Genomic DNA, 27418 nt, shown 5'->3' on the forward strand with positions numbered 1-27418 from the left:
ACAGTGACTTCGGTTTTGAAAACCCACCAAGCCTCCTACTGATACTCAGAATTAATTTAGTTTAATAAAATAAACCCACCTGAACTTTTAAAATTGTTTCAAAATCGATTCACTAAGGAAAAAACCATTTTCCTTTTTCCATTTTTATACATTCGCAGTTAAGACAGGGACTGTCAACATGGTTCGAAAAGGCTCTGACTTCCAGTTGGCAGCCCTGCGCTGTGCTTTAACTCTACGTGCTGATAAACCCACGTAACTTGGGACAGGTCATTTAATTCTCAGGCTTGGATTATCATCTACAAAAGCGAGTGAGTTGTATCTGATGATCTCGAAGGTTCTGTGCCACTCCAACTTTTTATCTCCTCCTCTATGGTTCTCACCAGTACCCACATGATCGTTTTTGCTGCCATACTGTGAGTGTTTATAAAATACATAGGTGTTTATTCTGAATACAAATGTGACAATAAAACGGCTTCATACATACTCTGTCTGTCAGGACGGACATGACTTGCTATGGATCGCACCTGGTACTCTGGAAAAAGTAAAACAGTAAAATTAACATTATAACTCCACATGATGGTTTGGGATGTCTAGGAAAAAGTCATTTTAATAAAAATATTCATATGAGGAGTTATAACTACTAAAGAAAATGTGAAACTCCGAGGCCCATCATTCAGTACGAAACCCAGAAATCCCTTCCCCTCCACCCAGCCAAGCTGGGCCCCGTAGTTTCCATCAATAAAGATGGGTTATTCAGAATTTCCACAAAGCTGGTTAAGTTGGGAGGACAGGAAAGCAAGGAGCCTAAAATGATATGACATCTTCTACCTAAGAACATAGACCCTGACCTCCACAATCAAAGTCATATGAATAAAAATAGAGAAAATATTTTCCCTATACACAAAGGCACTTTCAAAATGTCTGTAACCCCATCAAGCCTAACATACTTTGTGAGAGAATACTTAAAAATAGTTAATGGTTTAGCTCTTTCTCTATGGTTTAATCCTACACAGGAGTATTTTTAGCATCTCTCATACAGAAAGAAAATGCTAAGTCTAGAAAGACAAGAAAAAACAAAATATCATGAAGATGCAGACAGAAGAAACTGGTATCAAAGGCATACCAAATCCCATGTCAAACATGCGATCTGCTTCATCAAACACAAGGTAAGAGACTCTTTGAAGATTGGTAGCTTTCTTCTTCACATGATCAATTAGTCGTCCCTATGAGATCCAGAAAATGAATAGGAAGTATAATTAAAGGCATTTATAAGAACTTTCTAGAATTGTACTCCTGGCAAAAGTACTAATACTCCAGCTGTTGAATGTAACAGACACTGGGTCGAACAGACTTGGGACTTAATGCGCTACAGAGCTTAAAAGAACAGAAAATTAAGAAAACGCCGTTGTGGGAACACGGCCAGAACTATTTCATGGGGCTTTCTAAAACAACCTAATTTAGGACCTTTTTGATAGCTTTTTATTTAGACTATACTCTTTTAGGAACTTTTAGACTATACTCTTTTAGACTAAACTCCAAATTGTACAGTCCAAAGATCATCTTCTTTTTGATTCCTGATGGTCTCAAGTAACCACAGATCTACTTTCTAGGAAAGCAGTAAAAAAAGCTAAACAGAGGGGAAATCTGTAGCTACTAACATATATGTCAGACGCTCTTAATAGACTGCTAATCTAGGCACCCAATCAAAATAAAACCAAAGCCACAAGTTGTGATTATCAGAGTATTCTCGACCCTTCTTTACCACATTTAGGGGCCATTCCATCCAATAACCAACACCTTTCCATACCAAGAATGGCTGAGAAGCCACTTGAACCCAAGACATACTTACTGGGGTACACACAACAATCTCTGCCCCCTCCTGAAGGGCCTTGGCCTGCTCCCACATGCTTCCTCCTCCATATACGGCAACCGATCGAAGATTATACGCTTTCCCAAACCGCTTACATTCTGCATGGATCTGCAAAGTTGTTGACACAATGATATGAACAAACCAGGACCCTGACCAATACCCAAAAGGGAGTTCTAAAAAAAAACAAAAAACCCAGAGAATGTGATGTCATAGAAAATCAAAAGCTAGAAAATGCTTTAAAATCACATTTTTATTCATAAAGTAAATGAACAGAGCACCAAGAGGCTATCTGCAACCCTGTCTTGATTATTCTTTTTTTCTTTTAAACTTTTCTTCCTGACTTTGTCATTGCCTTTCTACCCAAGCAAAATGAATTAACCCAGGAGGAAAACCCTGGGATCTTAAAATACAAGCAATTCCCGATTATGTTTTCTCTTTCAACATTTTTAGGGAAAAATAAGTGTTTGGTCATATGGAAAATACACAGGAACACAGTATTTTTCAAAAGTTTCCTGGTAGCACAACAATGTGAATGTTCTCCATACTATGGAACTGTATACCTAAAAAATGATTAAAATGATCAATTTTATGCACATTTCATCACATTTTGAAGGAGCTTCCCAGTTAATTCTACCCTCTTGACTGACTAATCCCTTCCTAGTTCACACACAGAAGGGGGCATTCTACACAAAGCACGCACCTGCTGGCAGAGCTCCCTAGTAGGACACACGATCACTGCGATTGGTCCATCTCCTGGTTCCAATTCCTTCTGGTCCATTATATGAATCAACATGGGCCAGATAAAAGCTGCAGTTTTCCCACTGCCTGTTTTGGCAATACCAATCATGTCTCTACCACTTAATGCCACAGGCACACCCTAGAGAAAAAATAAAGTATATCCACTCTAAACTTTCACTTTGAAAGACACACTGAAGGAAATCCTAGGGAAACTAATGACATTCATCTCCAATGAAACAAAAATATCCTGATAGGTCATGCACAGTGGCTATAAAATAATAAGGAATACCTGGCATTTCCATAAACTGCTTGATTTATAGCAAATAATATTATCATTCTCTACAAGTGGGTCAGCCACGGTTTACAAAATATGAACGACCATTTTGCTTGAGATACAGAAATAAAAAGCTGCAATTTATAATGTTAAGTGGGTGGCTAAAATCAGAAAAATTTCCACTTGAGAAGGTCCAGACTAGCTTACTCATCCACATACAGAAAATTCTCATATTCTGTGTAGGAATGAATAAATCCCATATATAAATGGAAAACAAAAGTTATTACTTCCAGTTACAAAAGAGAATTTTCAGGTCATGGCCAAAAGAATCTTAGTCACTGGCAGTGCTTGTCTATACCCAAATCTTTTTAATTATGTTTACCTAAAAAACTGCTTTCTTCAGGTCATATTTTCAAGATATGTAGCAGATACAAAAGAATATTTCCCAGCCCCTTTAGCAACATCTTAGAATGGTCAGTAATATACTTTTGTTAATTTTTTTTTTTTACCCTTTAATTTTTAAATGTTTCAAAAATACTCTTGGATTTCATGTATGTTTTTTCCAAGCAAAATTTGGAGACTAAGCCACAGATGAAATATTTAGATACCTTCTATCTATGCCAATATAATTTTGGACTACATGCTGTTTTACTGCTCTGACTTGTTTGTAAAATCAGCACAGTCACTGAGTATCATCCTGCTTTGTTGTTCTTTCATTATGCTTTACTTACCTGGCACTGTATTGGAGTGGGCTGTGTGTACTCAGATTTCCGAATCTGGTGCATAAGTTGTTCATCAAACCCAAAATGAGCAAAACTACTTCCCGGTCTAGGAGGCGCAGCACCAGAGACCTACAAACAAAGACAACTCCCAGGAGTGACTCATACTTCAAAATGAGCAGCATTGGAAGTTCAACAGTGTTCACCTGCACCTTGTACTGCACTTCAGTATATACAAGGGAAAACAGAAGTCTGGTCAAAAGTGCATACTGCTTGAAAAGGTATAACCCAAGTAATAATAGATCTAAAGCCTTACATAAAAAACTCCATTATAAATATTCCTGAGATAACTGTCACATCATTAAAATGATTAAGTGCCTAGAAATCTCTTAAATTAGAATTTTCTTGTAAGAAATAAAAATATTGCTCAATGAATTGGAAAAAGTCATGAATACTTTTTCTTGTCATTTTGCATAACTATTAACCAGATGGTAGAAAAATATAAAATATACTCTTGAAATAAAATGAAAGTGCAAATAACTCCAAACAAGACATGTCTATACCCACTGGAGCTAGTGTCCCACTTAATGATGGTCCAGCTACTGTCAAACATTGTTCAAACTATACCCAGGTGAAGAATGGGGTTTCTAACCTCCATGTTGACTCCAACAGTAGTAATTCTGCAATGCTTCTAATACTGATAATGTTTAATCAGGATTTCACTTAAAAGGTTATGGTTGGGGGGGTGGGGGGTGTAGGTTACCCGTGGAAAATAGGCAATGCATGGATATGCACACATCCTCTCCCGGAAAACAGGTTCAAACATCACACAGAAATTAGCAAGGCAGACAGAGGCCAGAAAGCTGTCCACCCTAGAGAAGATATTACTGTATTATCTGTGTGTTTCACTTAACTAACATCTAGCAGTACCCAAAACAATGTGGTCAATGTGCAACCCAAAAATTTTTGGCAATTACAAACTATTATTCTGGGGCGCCTGGGTGGCTCAGGCGTTAAGCGTCTGCCATAGGCTCCGGTCATGATCTGGGGTCCTGGGATCAAGCCCCGCACTGGGCTCCCTGTTCAGTGGGAAGCCTGCTTCTCCCTCTCATTCTCCCCGTTTATGTTACCTCTCTCACCCTGTCTCTATCAAATAAATAAATATAATCTTTAAAAAAAAAAACAACAAAAAACCCCTATTATTCTGAAATCAGTGCATACTTTAAGAAGATGTTAATTTCTTCTAATTTTTTTTAAAAAATGTGCTACATATAACTTGAGATGTCTTAATTTTAAAATATTCTAAGACTTCACATATTGTTTATATCTATTAATCCCGTCTCTCCTTCCTGATGGGGACTCTTACCCCTTTTATTTCCAGCCTGCCTAAGGCAGTTCCTAGCACACAGTACTCACTGCAGAAACACCTCCTAACTAATTTTAAGGTCACAATGACTTCTTATTCCAACACAAGATATAAAATTGAACATATATATGGCATTCACATGTGTTGCATTAAAGAAAAAACAATCCTATCCTAAAAGAGCTGGAAGACTAAAACAATAAAAATCAAGACACAGGAGCCTAAAAGGATATAGTTATTACTCTATCAAAGACAGTCCAAGGACCATTAGAAAAGAAGGGTATTTTAGTTTGGATAAGTGATACTACTAACCCTGGACTAACTAATACTAATTTAAGAATATATGGCTTAGGAGAGCCTAGTGGCTCAGTTGGTTAAGCATCTGCCTTCGGCTCAGGTCATGATCCCAAGGTCTCCGGATTGAGCCCTGCATCAGGCTCCCTGCTTGGTGGGGAGTCTGCTTCTCCCTCATCCTCTGCAGCTCCCCCTGTTGTGCTCCCTTTCTTAAATAAATAGATAAAATCTTAAAAGAAAAAAAAAAGAGTATTTGGCTTAATGATCGACTTACCCGAAGATTGAGCTTATGACGGAGATCTATTAGCTGCTGAGGGGTGAGGTTGGTTATTTCTTCATGCTCGTTGTAAAAATTTTTTTCAAATGGTGGATAGTCAATCTGCAGGTCCAATTATTCAAAGTTAGTCTAGAATTCAAGAGTCAATCCTGTAAGTTTGATTTTAATGCAAAATAACCTTTTACACATATTATGTAAGTAAAGCCTTAACCAGCAAGAGAGGACAAAGGAATTCACTTATTCATGACACACATCCCAAATGTACAGCCAGTATCTTTACCAATTTCCACTTTCAACATAAACAACAGCCTATTTCCTAAAGAGACTCCTAGAGGACACTGCAGATGTGAACCACCTTGATGCAGACTAAGGAATCTCTATATAGCCAAAGGCCTCAAAAGACAAGTATTTATTTTTATTTTTTTTAAATCTAAATTCAATTAATGAACATATAGTGAGTGTATTATTAGTTTCAGAGGCGGAGTTCAGTGATTCATCATTCTTATATAACACCCAGTGCCCATTATATCACAGGCCTTCCTTAATGTCCATCATCCAGTTACCCCACCCCCGCCCTGCCCAGCAACCCTCAGTTTGTTTCCTACGGTTTAGAGTCTCTCAAGGTTTGTCTCCCTTTCTGATTTTGTCTTAGTTTTATTTTAGAGGGCAAGTGTTTTAAAGACATTCCACTTTATACATTTAAATATGCTTTGGAATAAGCTGTTCACCTATCTCTAACATTTAAAAACATTTCTAATATTTCCTATGAGACCTTTGCCTTTAGAGGGGTTCTATTCTTTTTAAAAACATGAAACTCTTTACATAACTTTTAAAAAATGTGTGGCTAAGCATTCCCAATTCCAAAGAGGAAAGAAGTCATTCCTGCTACTCTTTTTACAACTTACTGTACTGAGACTAAAAAAATAAACATATCACCACTTACTAATTTGGTTAAATGATTCTCTTTAACCACCTAGGTGGTCTACAATAAAATAATTACATTAATTCTAGATATAGCCTAAAATTACCTTTCTATGGTATTATCAACAAAAAAGTAAGATAGTTTTAAAAAAGTTCTCCTTTAGCACCACAAATAGGCAGAACCTTTTATACTCCCCACCAGGCTGCACTAAGCGACAACAGGATTTTCCTCAGTTCTCCTTTCTCAGAATGGAAGCTCCCTGAGGACAGAATTGTCTTCGTTCACAAACTGTACATACAAATGTGTTATTTTTTGTTATATATATGTATGAAATGAATAAAATAACAAATATATGAATAAATACAAGAAACGAACGTGAAAAAAGCTACAAAGAAGCAGAAAGGCTATCCTTTCCTTACTTCCAGTCTCTCCTGGCAGGCTGCCCGCACTATATGAGGACAACTGTGCGCTACCCCAGCATGACGACGAGGTTTGACAGCTTTGTCAAGTATCTCAAACATCTTATTAGATGATTGTTTCAAGTATTTGTGTGTTTTTCTTATTAGTTTTTCATCCTTTATCTTATCGTGGATGCTTCCTCCCACATTAGTGTCACATTTTTAGTTTCATTTGCCACATGTAAATACCAAGGCATTATTTGGTAGCATCTGTGCAAAAGGAAACATTTAAAAATCTGAGTATAACCCATACTCTAGTCTAGACCAGTAGTTCTCCAAATGTAGTCTCAGATGCCCTTTACACTTATCAAAAACACAATGAGCTTTTGCTTGTGTGGGTTTTATCTGCTGACAGTTACCATATTAAAATTAAAATTGGGAAATTTCTTTAAGATTTATTCATTTAAAAACAGTAACACACCACTATACTAGAACATAAAAGCTTTACTTTAAAAAAAAGTTATAGGGGTGCCTGGGTGGCTTAGTGGGTTAAAGCCTCTGCCTTCGGCTCAGGTGATAATCCCAAGGTCCTGAAATAGAGCCCCAAGTTGGGCTCTCTGCTCAGCAGGGAGCCTGCTTCCTCCTCTCTCTCTGCTTGCTTCTCTGCCTACTTGTGATCTCTGTCTGTCAAATAAAATCTTTGAGGAAAAAAAAAAAGTTATAACCTTGTTTTACATTTTTATATATCTCTTTTATGTCTGACTTAAAAGAAATTGGTCCCTACTATATTCAAATTGTTGCAATATACTGTTTTGATTGAAGCCTAAGAAGAAAATCTGGCCTCACAAAGATATGTAATTACAAAGGGAAGAGAATATTTATTTTCAGTTGTCTTTTCAAATTCTGGTGGATTTTTACTTCTTTGATAGTACACTGAGCCTGGACAAGTGGTCACTTCTTAAAATATATTTTCATTGTATAATCTGACACCACATAAATTACATCCTCACATTATTATATTATAATCCATGGATCTATCACACATTTTGAATGAAGCCTTTATTCATGCACAATCTCGTAAAATCATGCATTGTATATTTGAAAATACTGGTTCACTGAGGTAGTATGCGGATCATCCACATGGTAAAACATTTCACAATACAATAAAAAAAATCATACTTGTTTATCACTATCAACTTCATTACAACAGTCTTTAAGTACTGGAAAGCTGTTAAACTCCGTGAATAGAAGTTTGTGAACAGAAGCTTCCCAAATTCTTATTTTCGCTTGAAAGCTTGAATTCCTATCACTGGCAATAATAAACATTTTCAACTGTTTCCCTTGAGAAGTCATTCATTTTCTCAAAAGAAAATGGTATTCCATGAAAAAAAAGCAGCTAGGTCAGCTTACAACTCAAATACCTAAATGCCTACCCTAGAGACAACTATCCTATTCTGGCATACAACAGAGATGCTTTATTTGTACTTCTCGTTTTGTCACACAGAAGAAAAAGAACACAAGGGTCAAGATTTAATAAATCAGGGGTGCCTGGGTGGCTCAGTGGGTTAAAGCCTCTGCCTTCGGCTCAGGTCATGATCCCAGGGTTCTGGGATGGAGCCCTGCATCTGACTGAGCCCTGCCTCCCTCTCTCTCTGCCTGCCTCTTTGCCTACTTGTGGTCTCTGTCTGTCAAATAAGTAAAATCTTAAAAAAAAAAAAAAAAAAAAAAGATTTAATAAATCATAATTTTTACTGTTTTATCCAGGATTTTCTTTAGTGAAGCTGGCCTTTTTTTTTTTTTTTAAACTGTGAGGGTGTGACAGGGAAGAGTATAACCACTACTAGACAAGCTGATAACACTGCCTTGATTCATTCGTGCTAAGGTTTCAGGAATGCGACCTACCTGTGCTTTTAACTATCAATGCAGATACTGATGTGTTGGAAGAGGCAAATTATGCTGGCATTATTATGAAAATAATAATAATAATTATTATTATCATTATATAATTATATATTATATTTTATACATTATATAATAATATAATAATTAATAATAATAATAATCTTTTCAGACTCCCTGAAAAGATCCTTGTAAGAGTCCTTGGACCACACTTTGAGAACCACCATTCTAGATCTAGATTAAGGCATGCAAGACCTCGTCTGATATTTAATCTGAATCAAACACTTTTTTTTTTAAAGTGGGTATATGGATATTCTCATTCTCATTCTCTTTTTCCTGACTTAAGGAAACTATAATTCCTGGCTCCACTTTGAAGGAACAGCTGCTCATCTGCCCCAGATCTGAGAGAAACAATAAAGATTTACAGCAATTAAAAGACAAATGCAGGTCCAAGGGCCCATTCTGAAAGGTAAATGATGGTCTGGAAAACAAGTGCAGTTGCTTGAAAAAAAAGCTTAGCCTAAAATCGAACAGGAGCAAGCGATTCAGCGGTGCCTTGAACAACATAAGCTATAAAGCTTCACTTCCTGACTCGACCGCTTAGCAGAGATGGGAAGATCCCAAAGAACAAATATTTTCATGACATAAGGAGTATGAATCAGGGTTACTGAGATATTGAGAAAATCTAGATATTAAAGCTGAAGGGAACTATCGGCTTTTGAAATAAGAATCAAATTTAGCCAGAAACCCCATACCTCCGAATGATCAATGGGAGGAAGAGGATCAATGATTTTTTTGGAAGGTGCAATGGGATTTCCATCACTGTCATATTCCAGATTATCTTCTTCCTCCTCCTGAACCACACCAGCAGTTGGGTTCTCTGCCATGTACCGAAAGTAAGCTTCCTGCAGGAAAGCACAAGAACATAATCACACCCAAATACAACTAAGAACATCTCTGCTCCTGTAATTAGTGCACACAGTGTACCAGATGACTGCACACAGTTTAAATACCTACCAAGTAAGGCAAGACTTATACTAGCAATGATTCCTTTAACAACAGCAGTATTCAGAGGGACAATCAAAAGAAATGAATGAGACAGTTAGTACTACACAATGATTTAACTTGTTTAACAAGACTTACAAAGCTGTCTATCCCGCAGCCTTCCTGGGGTGGGGTGTCTACCTACCCTGCCCAGAGCTGTGGAACACATGCTATGGACGGACCAATCCAAGTTTGGAAGTTGACACTGATTAGAAGGTTCACAAACCTGGAAAGGGCTACTGCTCACTCTGGTTCCCTTCTCACCATCCCACAACTGAACAATGGGGAAGAAAAATACTGAAGGACAGTCATTAAACTAATGTTCCATCTTGAAATATAAGAATCACAATCAGAACCCTTAGAAAGAGGTAAAGGTTAGATGTTGCTAGAGGCCATCAGAAGATCCCACACTACTTCTTGACTTAAAAGCATAAACATTTAATTTTGGAAAAAAAAAAAAATCAAGCTGAATAAAGCTCATATTTGCTTTTGATGTCATGGCTGATGAACAGTTCCATCTTCAACATGGGGGAAAGCTATGTGAATTTTTCTATTACCAATTGCTCATACAGGCAGAAAAGGAGCAAGTCACGTGACATTCCCTGCTCACTGTCAGGAATGGCCATTTCAGTGAAGGCAACCTCTAGCTTGTCCCCAGTACAGACTTTGTGGGGTGAAAATAAAAGATAGAAATACTGCATAGGAACTCACTTGGTCATCTTCCTCTTCAATGTCATCTCGAATACCCCTGGAAAAACAAGCGGAGAAACAAACTTCCCTGCAAATGTTCCACATACCCAGCTCCATACTTATAGCAAGTTAGTGTTGAATTCCATACAGCACAGGAACTCTCAACACTAACAATAACAAAGCAGCAATAAGCACACTGTACACGATCCATTCAGCATGTATGTGTGCCTTCACCCTGAAAGCTGCACTTTGCACTCTTCTGAATGGGATGATATGGTACCCTAGAAACATCAATTACTAATGAGGATATAAGGAATAAAAACCTTTGAAGATAGATACCCAAAGATCCTAGCCTTGAAAACCCCGTAAGACAAACACAGCGCAGTTGTGAAAGGCATTTTTAAAAGAAACTGCATTTTGTTTAAAAAAAAAAAAAAAAAAAAAGCCAAAACCCCTCTATTTGGTATACACTAAAAAGAATGACACAATTTTCTTACTGTCCCCCAGAGGTTCTAGCTCTGGAGGAACCGGATTCAGCCAAAATCCTTGCAGACAGAGAAGAACTACCTCAATTCTTTTTTAAGTTTGATACTAAAACTCCCAAGAGGTTCTCACGGAGGAGGGGGGTGTCACCACTTGCAGCATCTCTCAGCTGCTACAGAGAGTATGGCTGTGTAGTTCCCACAACCATCTGTTTCTAACAGACTTTCCACCTAACCTAGAGCACTTGCTGTTCTCAAGGCAAGCAACGTCACCAGCGTAGGGCAGCTGGAAGAGGATGTAACACACAGTAAGCACCAAAGCGAGGGCTGAACCTCCATGTGGCGCAGGAAACCTGGCGAGGGCCTGAGGCACTGACTGACAAGCAGAGGGTAAGTCTGACCATGCCCACCTGTGCCTGGTAAGCAAAAGCCTTAAGAGGAGTGTATTCAGCAAGGGGAAAGAGAAGAATTCGCTTTCCCAGAAAATAAGATATTTCAAGTTCTGATTTGTTGCTAAAGCATATCACTCCGTAAATAAACCAGTCTGCATTATTTATTGATAACATACTTTTTATGATATAATCACATTACTCATAATTAATTCTGCAGGCATTAACTGACTTTGTATTAATTATGGGACAAACTCAGAACAGTAAGCCCAAACTTTAGTACTCTTTCAACTCCCACTGTAACTCACTCTTGCATCTACTAAAAAATTACAATGAAACACTAAATATTATTCTACTAAAAACAATGTTTTTAATTACTGCAAATGCAAAGATTTTTGTCATCTCTACTATAAGATACAGGGTAATTTCAAAGCAAGACATTCGTGTATTTTAATTTTTCTCTACAAACTTTGGGGGAATAAGCTTTGTTAATACTTTAGCATTTTTCATGTAACCTTTGTGAGGGAGAAGAAAACAACTTACTTTACGTTTTTTCTTTCCTTGTCCTTTTCTTCAAGCCTCTTCATGTCTCTAGCCGCCTGATCCTAATGAAACAAAAGGCCATATGGAATTGTTTCCACTAAACACATGAGAAGGGGAATTTTTTTAAAGTTAGATTATTTTAATTTTTATAATATATTATTTGTTACAGTGGTACAGTTCTGTGATTCACCCGTCTTACACAATTCACAGTGCTCACGATAGCACCCTCTCCAAAGTCCATCACCCAGCCACCCCACCCCTCCACTCCAGTAACCCTCAGTTTGTTTCCTAAGAGTCTCTCTTACGGTTTGTCCCCCTCTCTGGTTTCCTCGTTTCATTTTTTCCTCTCCTCCCCTATGATTCTCTGCCTCGTTTCTCAAATTCCACCTATCAGTGAGCATGTATGATAACTGTCTTTTCTCTGACTGACTTACTTCGCTTACCCTCTAGTTTTATCCATGTCATTGCAAATGGCAAGATTTCATTTTTTATGGCTGCATAATATTCCCTTGTATGTATGTATGTATGTATGTATGTGTATATATATATGTGTATATATATATATACACACACACACACACCACATCTTCTTTATTCATTCATCTGTCAATGGACAGATGAATGGACACCTAGGCTCTTTCCATACTTCGGCTATCATGGACATTGCTGCTATAAACATTGGGGTGCACGTGCCCCTTCGGCTCACTACATTTATATCTTTGGCTAAATACCCAGTAGTGCAATTGCTGGGTCATAGAGGAGCTCTATTTTCAACTTTCTGAGGAACCTCCATACTGTTTCCAGAGTGCCACACCAGCTTGCATTTCCACCAACAGTGTAGGAGGGTTCCAAAGGGGAATTTCTTCATAAAGAATTTTTAGATTTGAACAAGTACCATCACACCTTTAGCTATGTATTTCGACAGTTACATCTTGATGTAATCAAATTGTATTTTGACATTTTTTCAAAGAGAAATATGTAAATGTTCTAAAAATTTGGCTATATGTGGATTACATGATTTTTAGCTACAATATTTACCAAACATGGAAAAATTAGGAAAAAATGCTTAACAAGTCACTTGAAAAAATTATGGCTACAAAAGGCCTTAAATTCTGGCAAACTAGCCAAACTACACTTTCTCAAAGTGTAGCTTAAGACCATTAGTATCAAACTATTATTGGGGCTAGTAAAATAATGGCAAATTTTTGGATCTGACTTTGGAAAAGACTGTTCTTAACACGGGGTGAATTTGTCCCCAGTGAACATCTGGCAATGTCTGGAGATGTTTCTGGTTGCTTCAGGACGGGGGGGTGAGAGGGACCAGGGGGTTGTTACCAATATCTAGTGTGTAAAGGCTACACATGCTGCTAAACATCTTACAATGCATAGGACAGCCCCCAAAACAAATTATCCCCATATGTTGACAGTCTGAGGTTGAAAAACACTTCTCTAAATCTACCAAATAAGAATTCTTGGGGGTGGAGTTAAATACATGTATTTTCCATTTTCCAAAGGTAATTGTTATACACAACAAATTAATAATCACTGATCTCTTTGTTTTATACATGTGAAACTCAAGGTCAGAAGAATTAAGTAATTTTTCCAAGGTAAAACACATCCTGCACTACCATTTCTTATTATAAAGCAACATGAGTTTTTCTGATTTCTTTGATTTAAAAAAATGTCACTAACTGTAACCTGGCATGGTCAGGTGTTCTAGCTAATTAAATGTTCCTGATAAAGAGGACTTATTTTAATACAGAATATTAAATATAAACAAAATTACTTTTTTAAGGAATATATGGCATACTCAAGACTACAAATAAAGTGAAGATGGTATAAGCAATGTAACATAAGGAATGGGTCACAAACATTTACAGAACCTATATTTTAAACCTACATAAATCCTTTTTTGAAACACTGGTTAAAAATAAGTCTTCATCTTGACTTCAAACACTAGAGAAGTTTACATTTTCTAGTAAAGAATATACCTGAGATCAAGGATTAATACAATATTGTGGCAACAACACTCTCTCCAAGATCAGACAATATCCAATCTCTCTGTCCAAAAATCAGCAAAACCCCTTTGGATATTATATAAAAAACCACCCTGAAGAAGGATATTGTATCAAAAAGATTTACTCTCCTACAGTTTCAACTACTTGAAATGCGAAGCAGGAAAATCTGGGCTATTCTTGGATACTCCCACTCAAAAAGGGTTACACCAAGTTCCATTACAAAAACTTATATCTGAATTTAAACCAGGGATTTAAACTAGGGATTGCAAGATAAAATGAAAAACAGCCTTCTGGGAAATGTCTGTATCCCAAAGGGGGTAAAAGTCCATATAAGACACCTCAAACAGGACGAAACACTACCACCTTTACTTGCAGAGAGAACCATTTAACATACTGAACTAAATCACTACTACGTTGCAAAGCACATGAAAGTTCTGAATAGTTCTGGTGTTATCCCAAAAATACAGTGCTTCAAGAACTTAGATATGGAATGACACAGCAGAAAGAATATGGGATTTGTACTTGAATTCTGGCTTTGCTACCTATAAAGTGCATACTCTTTAAGAAGCAGGTAATCTGAGTTAGTCTAAATCCAAGATGGGAAACAGTAACGGGTACCAATCTGGCAACGAAGGAAGTAAACCAGGATAAAAAAAGTTATTTTCTTTTGATACAGATGTGCTTTGCTTGCACTTTAGTAAGCAGGAATATTCTAAAGAAGCATGCTGCAGCTTTTCCTGTATCACACGGACAAATAAGCCCAGAAAAATATTTCTCCACCGTAAGAAAACTAAACACAAGTGTGAAGATAAATGGTTGTAAATGGCAGCTTCAATCTCAAGATGATAAAAGGAACTGACAGACCTAAGGTGAACAAGAAAAAGCAAGCCCTACCTATCTAAAGCAGTTAGCCATTAGCGCACAAAACTGCTTTTGTCTTGCAAGAATGCAGGCTTTAGTCTTGCCCGAGTGTCCACTTTTCAAGAGTCTGAACTTTTAGATAAAATCTTCTAATCTTCAAAATTTGGGCCCACATGTTTAAAAGGCAATATCTAGGCCAAAGAAAAACATCTACATTGTTTTCCTCTTTCCCTCCTTTCTTAGAGATGAGATGTGGCTGAAGATTTTAGCTTACAAGTACCTGAGGAATCTGGAAGGACTCTTTTTCATAAACAATGAAGTGACAGTTTTTTGAGCAAAAGGAATAACGTGACAAACAACATGCTTTAGTCTAATTACTCTGTTTCTGTACACCACATAAATGGGAAAACAAAGAACTGAAGGTGGGAGAAAATTTACACCCAGACAAGAGTTAATCAAAGTGTAAAGCAGGCTGACTCTAGTGGAAACAGAAAGGAAGGAAGAGGTGCAAGAGACTATAAAAATTGAGAGAACTTGCCATATAAGGGGAAAAGTACCAGGACATACTAGAAAGAGCTAGGTTCTCAGGACTACTAAGCCAGAAATACCCAGGTCCCAGCTCTGCCACACAGTTACCAATGCGCTTTGAGGCAAGGAATTTGAATTATCATAGGGCTCAGTTTTCTTGTTGTTTTTTTTTTTTTTTGTCTGTTTGTTTTTTAAATTGTATTCCCATATATTTTTTTCTGCCAACTCCCCACTGTTATTCTGAGGATTAAATGAAGTTAAGTCATGAACATGTTTGATCTCCTAAGCATTAAGAATATAAAAGACAAAAAACCTAGTTGAGGAAGAAAAGATGCCAGGGGGACCCCACCCATGTAAAAATGGTCAGGATTTAGAAAAGCAGAGCTGATACAATAGAGACTGTGAGACTAAAGACATGAATTAGTTACACAGAATTCAAGTGGACAAGGTCAGCAGGGAATGTAGAGTGAAAATAGCAAATCAATATACAGAACTATAGGAATCAATGTATTTGAGAAATTAGCAGGGGGTCATAAAAGTAACAGATAATAGTAAGATGAATATGTAATGAATTTTTTATTGGTACAATGATATGGTAGTCACGTTTTTTAAGTGTTATCTTACAGAGATACAGTGATCCTAATGGATGACATGACATGCCTCAGATTTACTTTAAAACAATTTAAAAGAGGGAAGAGGGATTAGATAATACAAGATTGGCCAGAAGTTGTTAACTGATAAAGCAGGGTGAAGGATACATGGGAGTTCATTTTATTATTCTATTTTTGTATGTATCTGAAATTTTCCATAATAAAAGGTTAAAAAAAAAAGTCAAAAAGATAGGAAAAAAAGGACAAAATGCAAAATCACAAAAGCCTAGTGAGAAGAGTTTTAAGAACAAAGTGGTTACAAGTTTCATTTCTACAGGGAGGTCAGGATGCTGATAATGTTGGTAATAAGAAATAAATATTAAAACAAATATTAAAAGTATAGAACACAGAATTCATAATTTTAGCAAGTTTTTAGAAGTTTAATTGCCTTTCTGAACTTTTTAGAAGTTTAACTGCCTTTAATGCTATACTGAAGAAGGTAATATTCATTCCATGTAAAAATAGACAAAGAAATATTAAAACACACGCATACAAATCTTGAACTACCCTTGTCCAAGGGTCACTATTCAAACTTCTAGGCACCAATCATCTCTGAAAATACTACAAGGCATGTGGACATATGTTTAAGAAGCTATAGAGTCTGAGGGGTGCCTGGGTGGCTCAGTCATTAAGTGACTGTCTTCAGCTCAGGTCAAGATCCCAGGGTCCTGGGACTGAGCCCTGTGCTGGGCTCCCCGCTTGATGGTGAGCTTCTCCCTCTCCCCACTGCTTCGCCTACTTGTGCTTTCTGATAAATTAATTTAAAAATTAGGAAACTATAGAGTATGAAAGCAAAATTCTCCAAAGAGAGGGCAAAAACCAAATTCTGAATGACTGAAACACTAATTTGATCTATTCTAACTCCTGCAGCTTAACAAACAGCCTAGATACTTGCCTCCACTTCAGCCATGAACGCCTCCAAGGGATCATCATCGCTGTCAGAATCTGCTGGCTTGGAATGGAACTGCTGGCGGGTAGGCGAGTTTTCAGCAGGAATGTAAGGTAAATCAACATTGCTAGAGTCTTCTTCCTCATCTTCAAAATATCTGAAAATTTAAAAATACATATATCTGAAAATTAAGAGGCATGACTGGTAAAGTGAACGTTTAATTTGGGGTCGGCGAATTCTTATTTATTTATTTATTTATTTAAAAGATTTTATTTATTTATTTGAGAGAGAGAGACAGTGAGAGAGCATGAGCGAGGAGAAGGTCAGAGGGAGAAGCAGACTCCCCATGGAGCTGGGAGCCCGATGCAGGACTCGATCCCGGGACTCCGGGATCATGACCTGAGCAGAAGGCAGTCGTCCAACCAACTGAGCCACCCAGGCGTCCCTGGGGTCGGTGAATTCTTTAACAGAAATTATTATGCTGTATATATGTTACTAATAAGAGATCTTAACTATACATGTTAGAGACCTCCAGGCTTTGGCAAATGAACTATTATTGTTTAATACACGCAAAATTCTAATATTGCAAAACAAACAAACAAACAAACAACAAAAAAAAAACCAACAAAAAAAACAACAACAAAACCCAAACAAGCAGTCACATTCAAATCACATTTCCAGTTCTGTTAAAAGGGATGAGTTGTCAGTAAAAACTTCATATATCACTGTTGAACAGATAGAGCAAATACTAAAGGAAGTATGCTATGGAAAAAAACCACCTTTGTATATATGTATAAATATTTTTTCTTTATGATCCTTTTTTTAAAAAATTTTATTTGTTTATTTGACAGACAGAAATCACAAGTAGGCAGAGAAACAGGCAGAGAGAGAGAGAAGGGGAAGCAAGTTCCCTGATGAGCAGAGAGCCCAATGTGGGGCTGGATCCCAGGGCCCTGGGATCATGACCTGAGCTGAAGGCAGAGGCTTTAACCCACTGAGACACCCAGGCGCCCCTTTCTTTATAATCCTTAAAAAAATTTCAGCAATATATTCATATGGCTAGGGACTTTTTTTCAGAAGTTCTGGACTACCTTCTGAGGACTGACAGAAAACTTCAAGGATTAAGAATAAATACTCAATCCAGGGGTGCTCAGTCTTTAAGCGTCTGTATTCAGCTTGGGTTGTGTTCCCAGGGTCCTTGGGTTGAGCCCCACATTGGGCTCCCTGCTCAGCGGGAAGCCTGCTTCTCCCCCTCTAACTCTCCCTGCTTGTGTTCCCTCTCTTACTATCTCTTTCTGTGTCAAATAAATGAATAAAATCTTTAAGAGAATAATTATAATAATAAATGCTCAATCCAAAATCATTCCCCACACTTCTTAAATATTCAGAAAAGACAACTTCATAGCTCTTTATAAACTAAAAACAAAAACACTATTTAGACCATATCTCAAAATTAAATAAAATACTAACAACCAAATATTAACTAAAAAACAAACACAGCTTAAAATTTTAAAGCATTTCAGGTCTTCATAGGAATTATTTTAAAAGCTCTAACAACTGGGGTGCATGGGTGGCTCAGTGGGTTAAAGCCTCTGCCTTCGGCTCAGGTCATGATCCCAGGGTCCTGGGATGGAGCCCTGCATCGGGCTCTCCGCTCAGTGGGGAGCCTGCTTCTCCCTCTCCCTCTGCCTACCTCTCTGCCTACTTGTGATCTGTCCGTCAAATAAATAAATAAAATCTTAAAAAAATAAAAAAATAAAAGCTCTAACAACTATCATCTGCTACACATACATACATACTCATTTATATAAGTTTCATTTAGCAAAAGAAGAAGTATCCCTGAACTGCTAAGCTGCTCTCTAGAATAATGATCCTTGACTTTGCTAAACCTTAAACATCTACTTCTGTATTTTAATCCCTGCAACATACAAGCCTTTAAAAATGCCACTATGTGTCCCATCTTGAGCTCTTAATTAAAAACAACAAACAAACAAACAAACAAAAAACCCCACAAACAAACAAAAACACCAACTCAACTTTTCACAACTGGGTTGGAAATAATAGCAGTCAGAGATTTCTGCACACACAGCAAAGAAATTATCATCTTTAAGAATTAGAGCTCAGGGGGCGCCTGGGTGGCTCAGTGGTTAAGCCGCTGCCTTCGGCTCAGGTCATGATCTCAGGGTCCTGGGATCGAGTCCCGCATCGGGCTCTCTGCTCAGCAGGGAGCCTGCTTCCTCCTCTCTCTCTCTCTGCCTGCCTCTCTGCCTACTTGTGATCTCTCTCTCTCTCTGTCAAATAAATAAATAAATAATCTTTAAAAAAAAAAAAAAAAAGAATTAGAGCTCAGGGGCGCCTGGATGACTCAGTGGGTTAAGCCTCTGGCTTCAGCTCAGGTCCTGGGATCGAGCCCCGCATCAGGCCCTCTGCTCAGCGGGGAGCCTGCTTCCCCCACTCTCTCTGCCTGCTGCTCTGCCTTCTTGTGAGATCTCTCTCTCTGTCAAATAAATAAATAAAATCTTTAAAAAAAAAGAAAAGAAAAGAAAAGAAAAGGAATTAGAGCTCAAACCCTCAAACCTTATCTTTTTATAACTACTACCCTATCAGATACTCAAGTTAAAAAAGGTAATTTTGTTTCCTGAGAACTCTGGGCAATAACCCGAGTAGATTTTTTCCCCCCACTATAAGATGTCACAACATAATTGTCTTAAGACCTGGCTGTTGACAAACTGCGTCTCTACCAGTTGTGACAACTGCCTGTGTCACAAAACAACTTCCATGGGGTCAGTAAAAGACTTCAGCAAAAGCCATCAAAAACCCATACTATTTACAACTCTTCAGTCGGGGGCACCTGGGTGGCTCACTGGGTTAAAGCCTCTGCCTTTGGCTCAGGTCATGATCCCAGGGTCTTGGGATCGAGCCCCACATTGGGCTCTCTGCTCTCAGGGAGCCTGCTTCCTCTCTCTCTCTGCCTGCCTCTCTGCCTTCTTGTGATCTCGGTCTGTCAAATAAATAAATAAAATCTTTAAAAATAAAATAAAATAAAACTCTTCAGTCATATTTAGGTTTCAATAGCCTCATATCTTTTTCTGGAACAAGGAAAGAAGTAAGCAAGCACACAAGCATTATGTTCCTTACAAATGAATAAACTCAACAATTTAACTTATTATTTAACTTATTATTAGGGACAATATAATTCAGTGAGATAAGAAATTAAAGAAATCATATTATTATTCAGGAAACAAATGGTTTCTTTACCTCAATTTCTGTTGATAGAATGAGTGAGTATCTCAAAGTCCACCCTTGGCTAAACTACCAGAATTACCACTTACGCATTTTCTTCATCAAAGTTGGCCCGTTTAGATCCAATTTTGTAGAAAGAAGGGAGCTGTGGTGGAGCTGACTTTCCAAATCCAGAAGAAGAGCTGGTTGCCCCAAAGGCACTGTGGGACTGCTGTGGGAGTTTGGGTTCCTCCTTCTTTCCAGCGCTAATAGCAAAACCTCCAAAGCCAAATCCCCTTTTGGTTCCAGGGCCACCTTTATTCCAGTTCATGGTGTCAATGGCTGATCTATAAGGAAAAAAATACACTAAGAATAAATTTAACTTTAATTAGTGTATATTTTAAAAATACACTAATAATAAATTTAACTTTATGAATAAAGTAAATTTTTTATGTCTCTTCCAACTTCTGCCTACAATTCATTTTAAACCTTTGCCTCTCAAAACTATTTAATTTGGGGGGCACCTGGGTGGCTCAGGTGTTTTGAGTGTCCGTCTCTTAGTCTGATGATCTCAGGGTCCTGGGATTGAGTCCCACGTCAGGCTCTGTACTCAGTGCAGTCTGCTTGAGGACTGTCTCTTCCTCCTCCTCTGCCCTCCCCACACTTCTATGCACTCTCTCTCTAAAATAATAAATCCTAAGAAAACACTCAAAAACAAAAAACTACTTAACTTTGTACTTCAGCTATGTGATATGCCAACCCCAAAAGAACAGTCAAATTTTCTAAAAACACTGAAGAATTACTCATTTTTTAGGATCACAATCTAAACAGGAGTGTAGTATTTAACATCACCTCCTTCAAAAGGATTTGACTGTGAATTTAACATCTTTAAGCCACCAAAAATACTCAAAAGACAACAAATATTTTGAGGATCTGATGAGTGCTAGGCTTCTGTCAGGCAACTAAAGATACGAAGATGAAAAGACTTAATCTCTTAATATTTGTTCCCAAGAAGTTTATATTATAGTCTACCAGGAAAATAGATGACCAAACGCCCTCCCTCAAATAAAAACCTACAACTACAATATAATGTAGTGTTTGCTGTCACAGAGACTGAGGTGCTATTAGCAAAACTGTCCCAAAATGAAAGATTATCCTTTGGTAATGAAACCAGAAGAATGAAAGAATCAAAATCTGAAAGATCAGTTATTTGTAGACAGTATCTATGCAATTGTCTCTGAAGGGTACTCACAAGCTGTGTGTTTATTGGAAAATGCCCACTAGAACACTAGCCAGGAAGAAAAAATGATTCATGTTGCCTAAAGTACTCAGACTATGGTTAAAAAGTGCAAAGAAATTTCCTGAGCACTGATCAAATCATTTTAAAAACAATACTTACTAGTCTTGGCCCCAAAAAACCCTTTTTAATGACACAAGCTACCTAAGTTTAATAGAAAAAAAAAAAAGTTTAATAGAGCAAAAAGCAACAAAATTTAAAACTACTTGAAATTTCCTCTCCTAGATATATAATTTTGGTATCTGTTGTTATTTCTTCTACACTATGTGTATACACAAATTTAAAAACAAAACTGAAACCATACTATATGTATTGTTTTAGTTACCAATTTCTTCACCTAATGATACACTATAAACATCTTTAAATGTCAACAAATACATTTCTCCACCACTATTTTTATTTTTTAAAGGTTTTTTTCCCCCAAAGATTTTATTTTTTTTATTTTTGACAGAGAGAAGGGGGGTGGGGGGCAGAGGGAGAAGCAGACTCCCCGCCAAGCAGGGAGACAGATGCCGGGCTCGATCCCAGGACCCCGGGACCACGACCTGAGCCAAAAGCAGACGCCCAACCAAATGAGCCACCCAGGTGCCCCTAAAGCGTTTTTTAAAAAAATATTTTCGAGAGCTAGAGAGAGCACAAGTGGGGAGGTGGGCAGAAGGAGAGAGAATCTCAAGCAGACTCCATACTGAATGCGGAACCCTACACAGGGCTTGCTCTCAGGACCCTGTGATCATGACCTGAGCCAAACTCCAAAGTCGGGACACTCAACTGAGATGCCCAGGCGCCCCCCTCCACTACCGTTTTATAATGTTGTGAAACATATCACATAGCTGAATCTTTGCACATACCCGTAGTTACTTCTTTAGGATCAATTTTCTTTTTCTTTTTTTAAAAGATTTTACTTAAAAATATAAAAAGATTCTATGTATATGAGAGCAAGTGAGAGACAAGAGTGTGTGAGGGCACAAGTAGGGCAGAGGCAGAGAGAGGGAGGAGGCGGCTCCTGGCTCAGCAGGGAGCCCAAGGTAGGGCTTGAGAGAATCACTTTGCAAAATGTAATTGCTTAACCGAAGGGACTATGCAGTCTAAGTTTTAAAATCTTAACTACTATTTCCGTTTATGGAGAAGTGCCCTATACACACTGAATAAAAGGGCATAAAACCAGGTGGGTGGCATGATTCAATGTCATTCAATATAACAGTATGGTTAGACACACAGATCTGGAAAGCTGTTTATCAGAATGTTAATAGCAGTTATTTCATTTTTACTTTCTTCCTTGTATTAAGGTTCACCATTAAAAAGAACAATGTGTTTATAATGGATTCTGAAGCCAATGGGGAAAAGAGTTCCCAAAGCTGCTTTTCACACTACAACATTGTTGGAAAACGGTGAACATGCTCTACTTTTCTGGTTCTGTGCCCCTCCCCATATATACCTTACAGGTTGTGTTTCAACTGTTATCATGCAGCATTTAGTTCAGTCTACTTAATACTAAAACTCATTTATGCTGAGTCAATCTTCGCCCATAGTTACAGGTAGGGAATGTCTTTGGGGGTGGGGGAAGATGTCCTTAATCATTTTGGACCTTCCATTAAAGTTTCACGTGGTTAAAATAAGTACTTAGTAAGTACTAGTTTGCTTGAATTTAAGACCATCTCCTGCTTTCTTCAAGAATCCCTTAAAGAGAATCAACATGATTCTAATGAGGTAAGATTTAGTAAGAACATTTACAAGCAAGAAAACTCTAGCATCTGGTAGTATTGCTTAACCAATGTGTGAACCTGACTTTACAACAGCTGCTCCTAAACAACAAAAATGATGAATCTGAATTTAAATATTTTTCCTAGTGTATATAAAGTATCATGAGGGGCTAATAAATAAGCCATAGAAATCAGAAGATAGACAAAGAACAATGGAAAAACACCCTTTAAGTTTGGGTAGATTTTAAGAATCACATGAACAATCTCCTAGCAGGAGAACTCAGTGGTTTGCTGAAAGCTTGCTGAGGACTATCAGACGTATTAGGAGCTGGGCACTTATATACTAAAAAATACAGTCCCATTCTGAAGGGGTTCAAGGTGTGGTTTAAAAACAGCTAAAAAACCAACACAATATGCTGTGGCAGAGGTATTGCACCGAATGTGCTCAATGGTGGCCCAGGAAAGGGGTATGAACCCAGGATGAGTTGGGAAGACAGTTTTTCTGGAGATGACACAGTTTTCAGTTTTAAAATCTGAAGAGGTATTGGACCAGGATAGAAGTGTGAAAGGAGGGCATTTTCGACTGAAGAAAAGTATCACCAAAGAGAACTAGAAATAGCGCCATGCAGCTAGAGTTCAGCAGGACATCTAGGAAAGTTCTAGAACACATGTTCAGAAAGACAGGCAGGGCCCAGATAAACGGGTTAGAACATGAGATGGAAGAGCCAAGGAAAGATGCCAGGGTGGGTCTATAAGTGCAGAGAAGGGTCTGTGATGGAGCTGTAGATTTGATATAACGCACCTGCATCTGAGGTTTCTGGGGTAGATAAGCCGGCAGAGAGAGGGCACAGAGAGTGAGAAAACGAGCAGGACAAAATGTTAGAGTACGTAATCCTTAGGAATGGGCAGGGAAAGAGAAGCTCACACGGCCACCTGAGAAGGAGAGGAGGGAGGGAGAACAGTGGGGAATAGTGGCACAGAAGGTGCGGCAAGTTTTATAGGCAGAAAGAATTGTCCGAAGTTAAAAACTAAAGAGATGCCGGAAGAGCAGAACTTAAACTGTCTCTGTTGGGATATGCAACCAGGAAGTCATCAGGGCAAGAGTTTCAAAGGAATAGTAGGGGCAGGGTTGAGGAGTGACCGGTAAGTGGTAGACAGTAAGACTAGGTCACAAGGAGTAAAGATTACTTTCTAAGCTTTATACCAACGATAGGACTGAAAGAGTGAGATGCTGACTAGGATTTTGTTTGTTAAGAAAGAAGCCGGGCACCTGGGTAATTCAGTCAGTCTGGTTAAGCATCTGCCTTTGGCTCAGATCATGATCCCAGGGTCCTGGGACCAAGTCCCACATTGGGCTCCCTCCTCAGCAGGGGAGTCTGCTTCTCCCTCTCCCTCTGCCATCCCCTTCCCCACAAATTGTGCTCTCTGGCTCGCTCTCTGTCAAATAAATAAATAAAATCTTTAGGGGCACCGGGGTGGCTCAGTGGGTTAAAGCCTCGGCCTTCAGCTTGGGTCATGATCCCAGGATCGAGCCCTGAATCAGGCTCTCTGCTCAGCAGGGAGCGGTTTCCTCCTCTCTCTCTGCCTGCTTGTGATCTCTGTCAAATAAATAAATAAAATCTTTAAATAAATAAATAAATAAATAAAATCTTTTAAAAAATAAAAAAGGAAAGAAAGGAAACATAAGCATGTTTATATGCTAAAGAGGAAAAGCCAACAGAGATACAAAAACTGAAGATGTAGGATGAAAGGCAAATCCTAAGACAGAGGTCCTGAGGAGGACACTGAAGAAAATAAGATACTGGATAGGAGAAAAGGATGGGCATAGACATAAATTAGACCTAATAAAATCAGAGGCCTCAAATTACAAAAGCACCAAATCACATACTTGGTGTTAAAAGTTTACTTTCTGCTACAAATAGGCAGGTAGTGTGATTTTAGGCAGGTAAGAGTCAATGGCTTTCAGAGGGAACAAGATCCAAAATACACAAAACCTTTTTCTTTACTCTTCTGAGAAATGGGTCACCCAAAAGATCAAACACTTTAGAATCCTCGAGCCTTCACTAGTTGATCTAGAACACACTGCCCATTTTCGCTAATCTACTGCCTCTAGCCAGGCCAAACAACTGCACTTTCCATAATACCACACTGACTAGAATGCTAGCTCCATGAGGCCAGGGCCTTTGTGTGTTCTGTCCAGCACTGAATCCTTTGAACCTATTGTGAGTATAGGAATCAAACGTTTTTTGTTGGATGAATAAATATCATGCACTCAGGCTTTTCAAAATTCACCACAGTATTTGTGAAAGCCATCATCTTCCATTATTATAAACCTTGCCATCCAGCCTTCCTCATGAAATCTAAGCCTATCATCCTCACTGCACCATTAATTCTTTACTCTTGACAATAATCCTTCCTACTGGACTATGTACGCTATACTATGTATGTGCATGGCTACAGACCCTTGACCATCACAGAGGTTTGGGGGATTATAACTGATATAACAAGCAAAAGAGAGCCAACCTAATCTTTATGGTTGTATGTTTAGAAGATTTTATTTATTCATTTATTTGTCAGTGAGAGAGAGTACACACAAGCAGGCAGAGGCAACGAGAGAAGCAGGCTCCTTGCTGAGCAAGGAGCCTGATGTAGGACTCGATCCCAGGACCCTGGGATCATGACCTGAGCCAAAGGCAGTGGCTTAACCAACTAAGCCACCCAGGCAACCCTATGGTTGTATGCTTAAAAAAATAATAAAAAATAAAAAATAATAATAATAAGGATGACCACCCCTTCTCTGTTTAGGCTACTAAAGTTAATTTGCATTCTCTAAGCAATCATTGTTTGGAGATGAGACATCCAGTAAACAGTTTATCAAAAAAGAAATATAGTGAGCATATTAAAAAACTAGCTATATTCCTGCTATTTATGGGTCTTCTCAAAGCTCCCTTTATTTGGTCTTAGCCATGTGCGTGCTTCTAAGCCTTCTCTTAGATAACAATAATATGCCTGCTACACCTTTCCTACCAAGCTGGCAAACTCCTATCAAACAGCTCTGAAATTTCACCTCTGCCTCCATAATCACTTCTCATATTGACAAGAAAAGGCAAAAACAACAACTAACTTCAGTGCTTATAAAATCACCGCATGGCTTCCACACCCAGGTGAAGTTCACAGACTTCCTGAAAAATACCAAACAACCAAAAAAATCTCAAACGATCCATTTAAAAATAGGCAAAGTACCTGAACAGACATTTCTCCAAAGATATATAAATGGCCAATAAGCATATGAAAAGGTGCTGGACATCACTCATCATTAGGGAAATGTACACGAAAACTACAGCTCCTCACTCATTAGGAGGACTACTAAAAAAACCAAAAACGAACAAAAAAAACAACACAACAGAAAAAAACAAATGTTGCCAAGGATGTGGAGAACCTGGAACCCTGAATAATGCTGGTGGGAATTTAAAATGGCTCAGCCACTATGGAAAACAGTATAGTAAGGCGGGTCTTCAAAAAATTAATCACAGAACTACCATATGAGGGACACCTGGGTGGCTCAGTAGGTCAGGCGTCTGCCTTCAGCTCAGATCATGATCTCAAGGTCCTGGGATTGAGTTCTACACCCGGCTCCCAGCTCAACAGAGAGCCTGCTTCTCCCTCTGACTGCCATTCCCTCTACTTGTGTTCTCTGACCCAAAAAAAGAAGAAATGAAAAAGACCTACCATAGGACCCAGCAATTCCATATCTGGGTATACACCCGAAATAACTGAAAGCAGGGAGAGCTGAGCCATGATCTCAGCAGTGCTATTCACAACAGCCAAAATACAGAAGCAACCTAAGTGTCCATGATGGATGAGTAAACTATTATACACACACACCCCAACAATATTATGCAGCCTTAAAAATGAAGGAAATTCTGACACATGCTACAACATGAATGAAACTTGAGGGCATCATGTTAAGGAATTAAGCCGGTCAAAAAGGACAAATAGCGTACAATTCCACTTACATGAGGTAAAACAGTTAAACTCAGAGAAAGAAAGAAGAATGGGTTGTCATGGCCTGGGGGTGCAGAGGAATGGAGAGTTATTATTTAATGGGTACACAGGTTCAGTTTTACAAGGTAAAGAATTCTGTGAACGCTACAGTGGTTATGGCAACGCAACAATGTGTACAAAATCAATGTCACTGAACTATACACTTAAGACAGTTTTGTATGTATATTTTAAAAACAACAAAAAATTATGAAAATTAAAGAATTAGAGCCATTTGCACTGTTTTCCCACTGCTATTTCATCCACTTTATGAGGGAAGAATGATGTCTAGACCTCAGTCTCTGCTCTG

The 27418-nt window shown here is 38.2% G+C and overlaps 1 protein-coding gene across 2 annotated transcripts in view; it reads right to left on the reverse strand.

Annotated features, from left to right (window-relative positions):
- Positions 1-27418, reverse strand: part of DDX42 (DEAD-box helicase 42) — a 40677-nt gene that overhangs the window by 7892 nt on the left and 5367 nt on the right. The window contains exons 2-12 of one of the 2 annotated variants that reach the window (XM_059380497.1): positions 20181-20417; positions 16855-17005; positions 11903-11964; positions 10510-10546; positions 9510-9659; positions 5533-5637; positions 3614-3733; positions 2571-2747; positions 1850-1978; positions 1124-1223; positions 485-532 (exon numbers count right to left, since the gene is read on the reverse strand). In XM_059380497.1, coding sequence (XP_059236480.1) covers positions 485-532; positions 1124-1223; positions 1850-1978; positions 2571-2747; positions 3614-3733; positions 5533-5637; positions 9510-9659; positions 10510-10546; positions 11903-11964; positions 16855-17005; positions 20181-20401 — 1300 coding nt within the window. In that variant the 5' untranslated portion in view covers positions 20402-20417. Of the gene's footprint in view, positions 1-484; positions 533-1123; positions 1224-1849; positions 1979-2570; positions 2748-3613; positions 3734-5532; positions 5638-9509; positions 9660-10509; positions 10547-11902; positions 11967-16854; positions 17006-20180; positions 20418-27418 lie in introns of those variants that run through there. The other variant, XM_059380498.1, reaches the window with a different exon arrangement.

This window comes from Mustela nigripes, chromosome 16 (genome assembly GCF_022355385.1).
Source record: "Mustela nigripes isolate SB6536 chromosome 16, MUSNIG.SB6536, whole genome shotgun sequence".
Lineage (NCBI taxonomy): Eukaryota > Metazoa > Chordata > Mammalia > Carnivora > Mustelidae > Mustela > Mustela nigripes.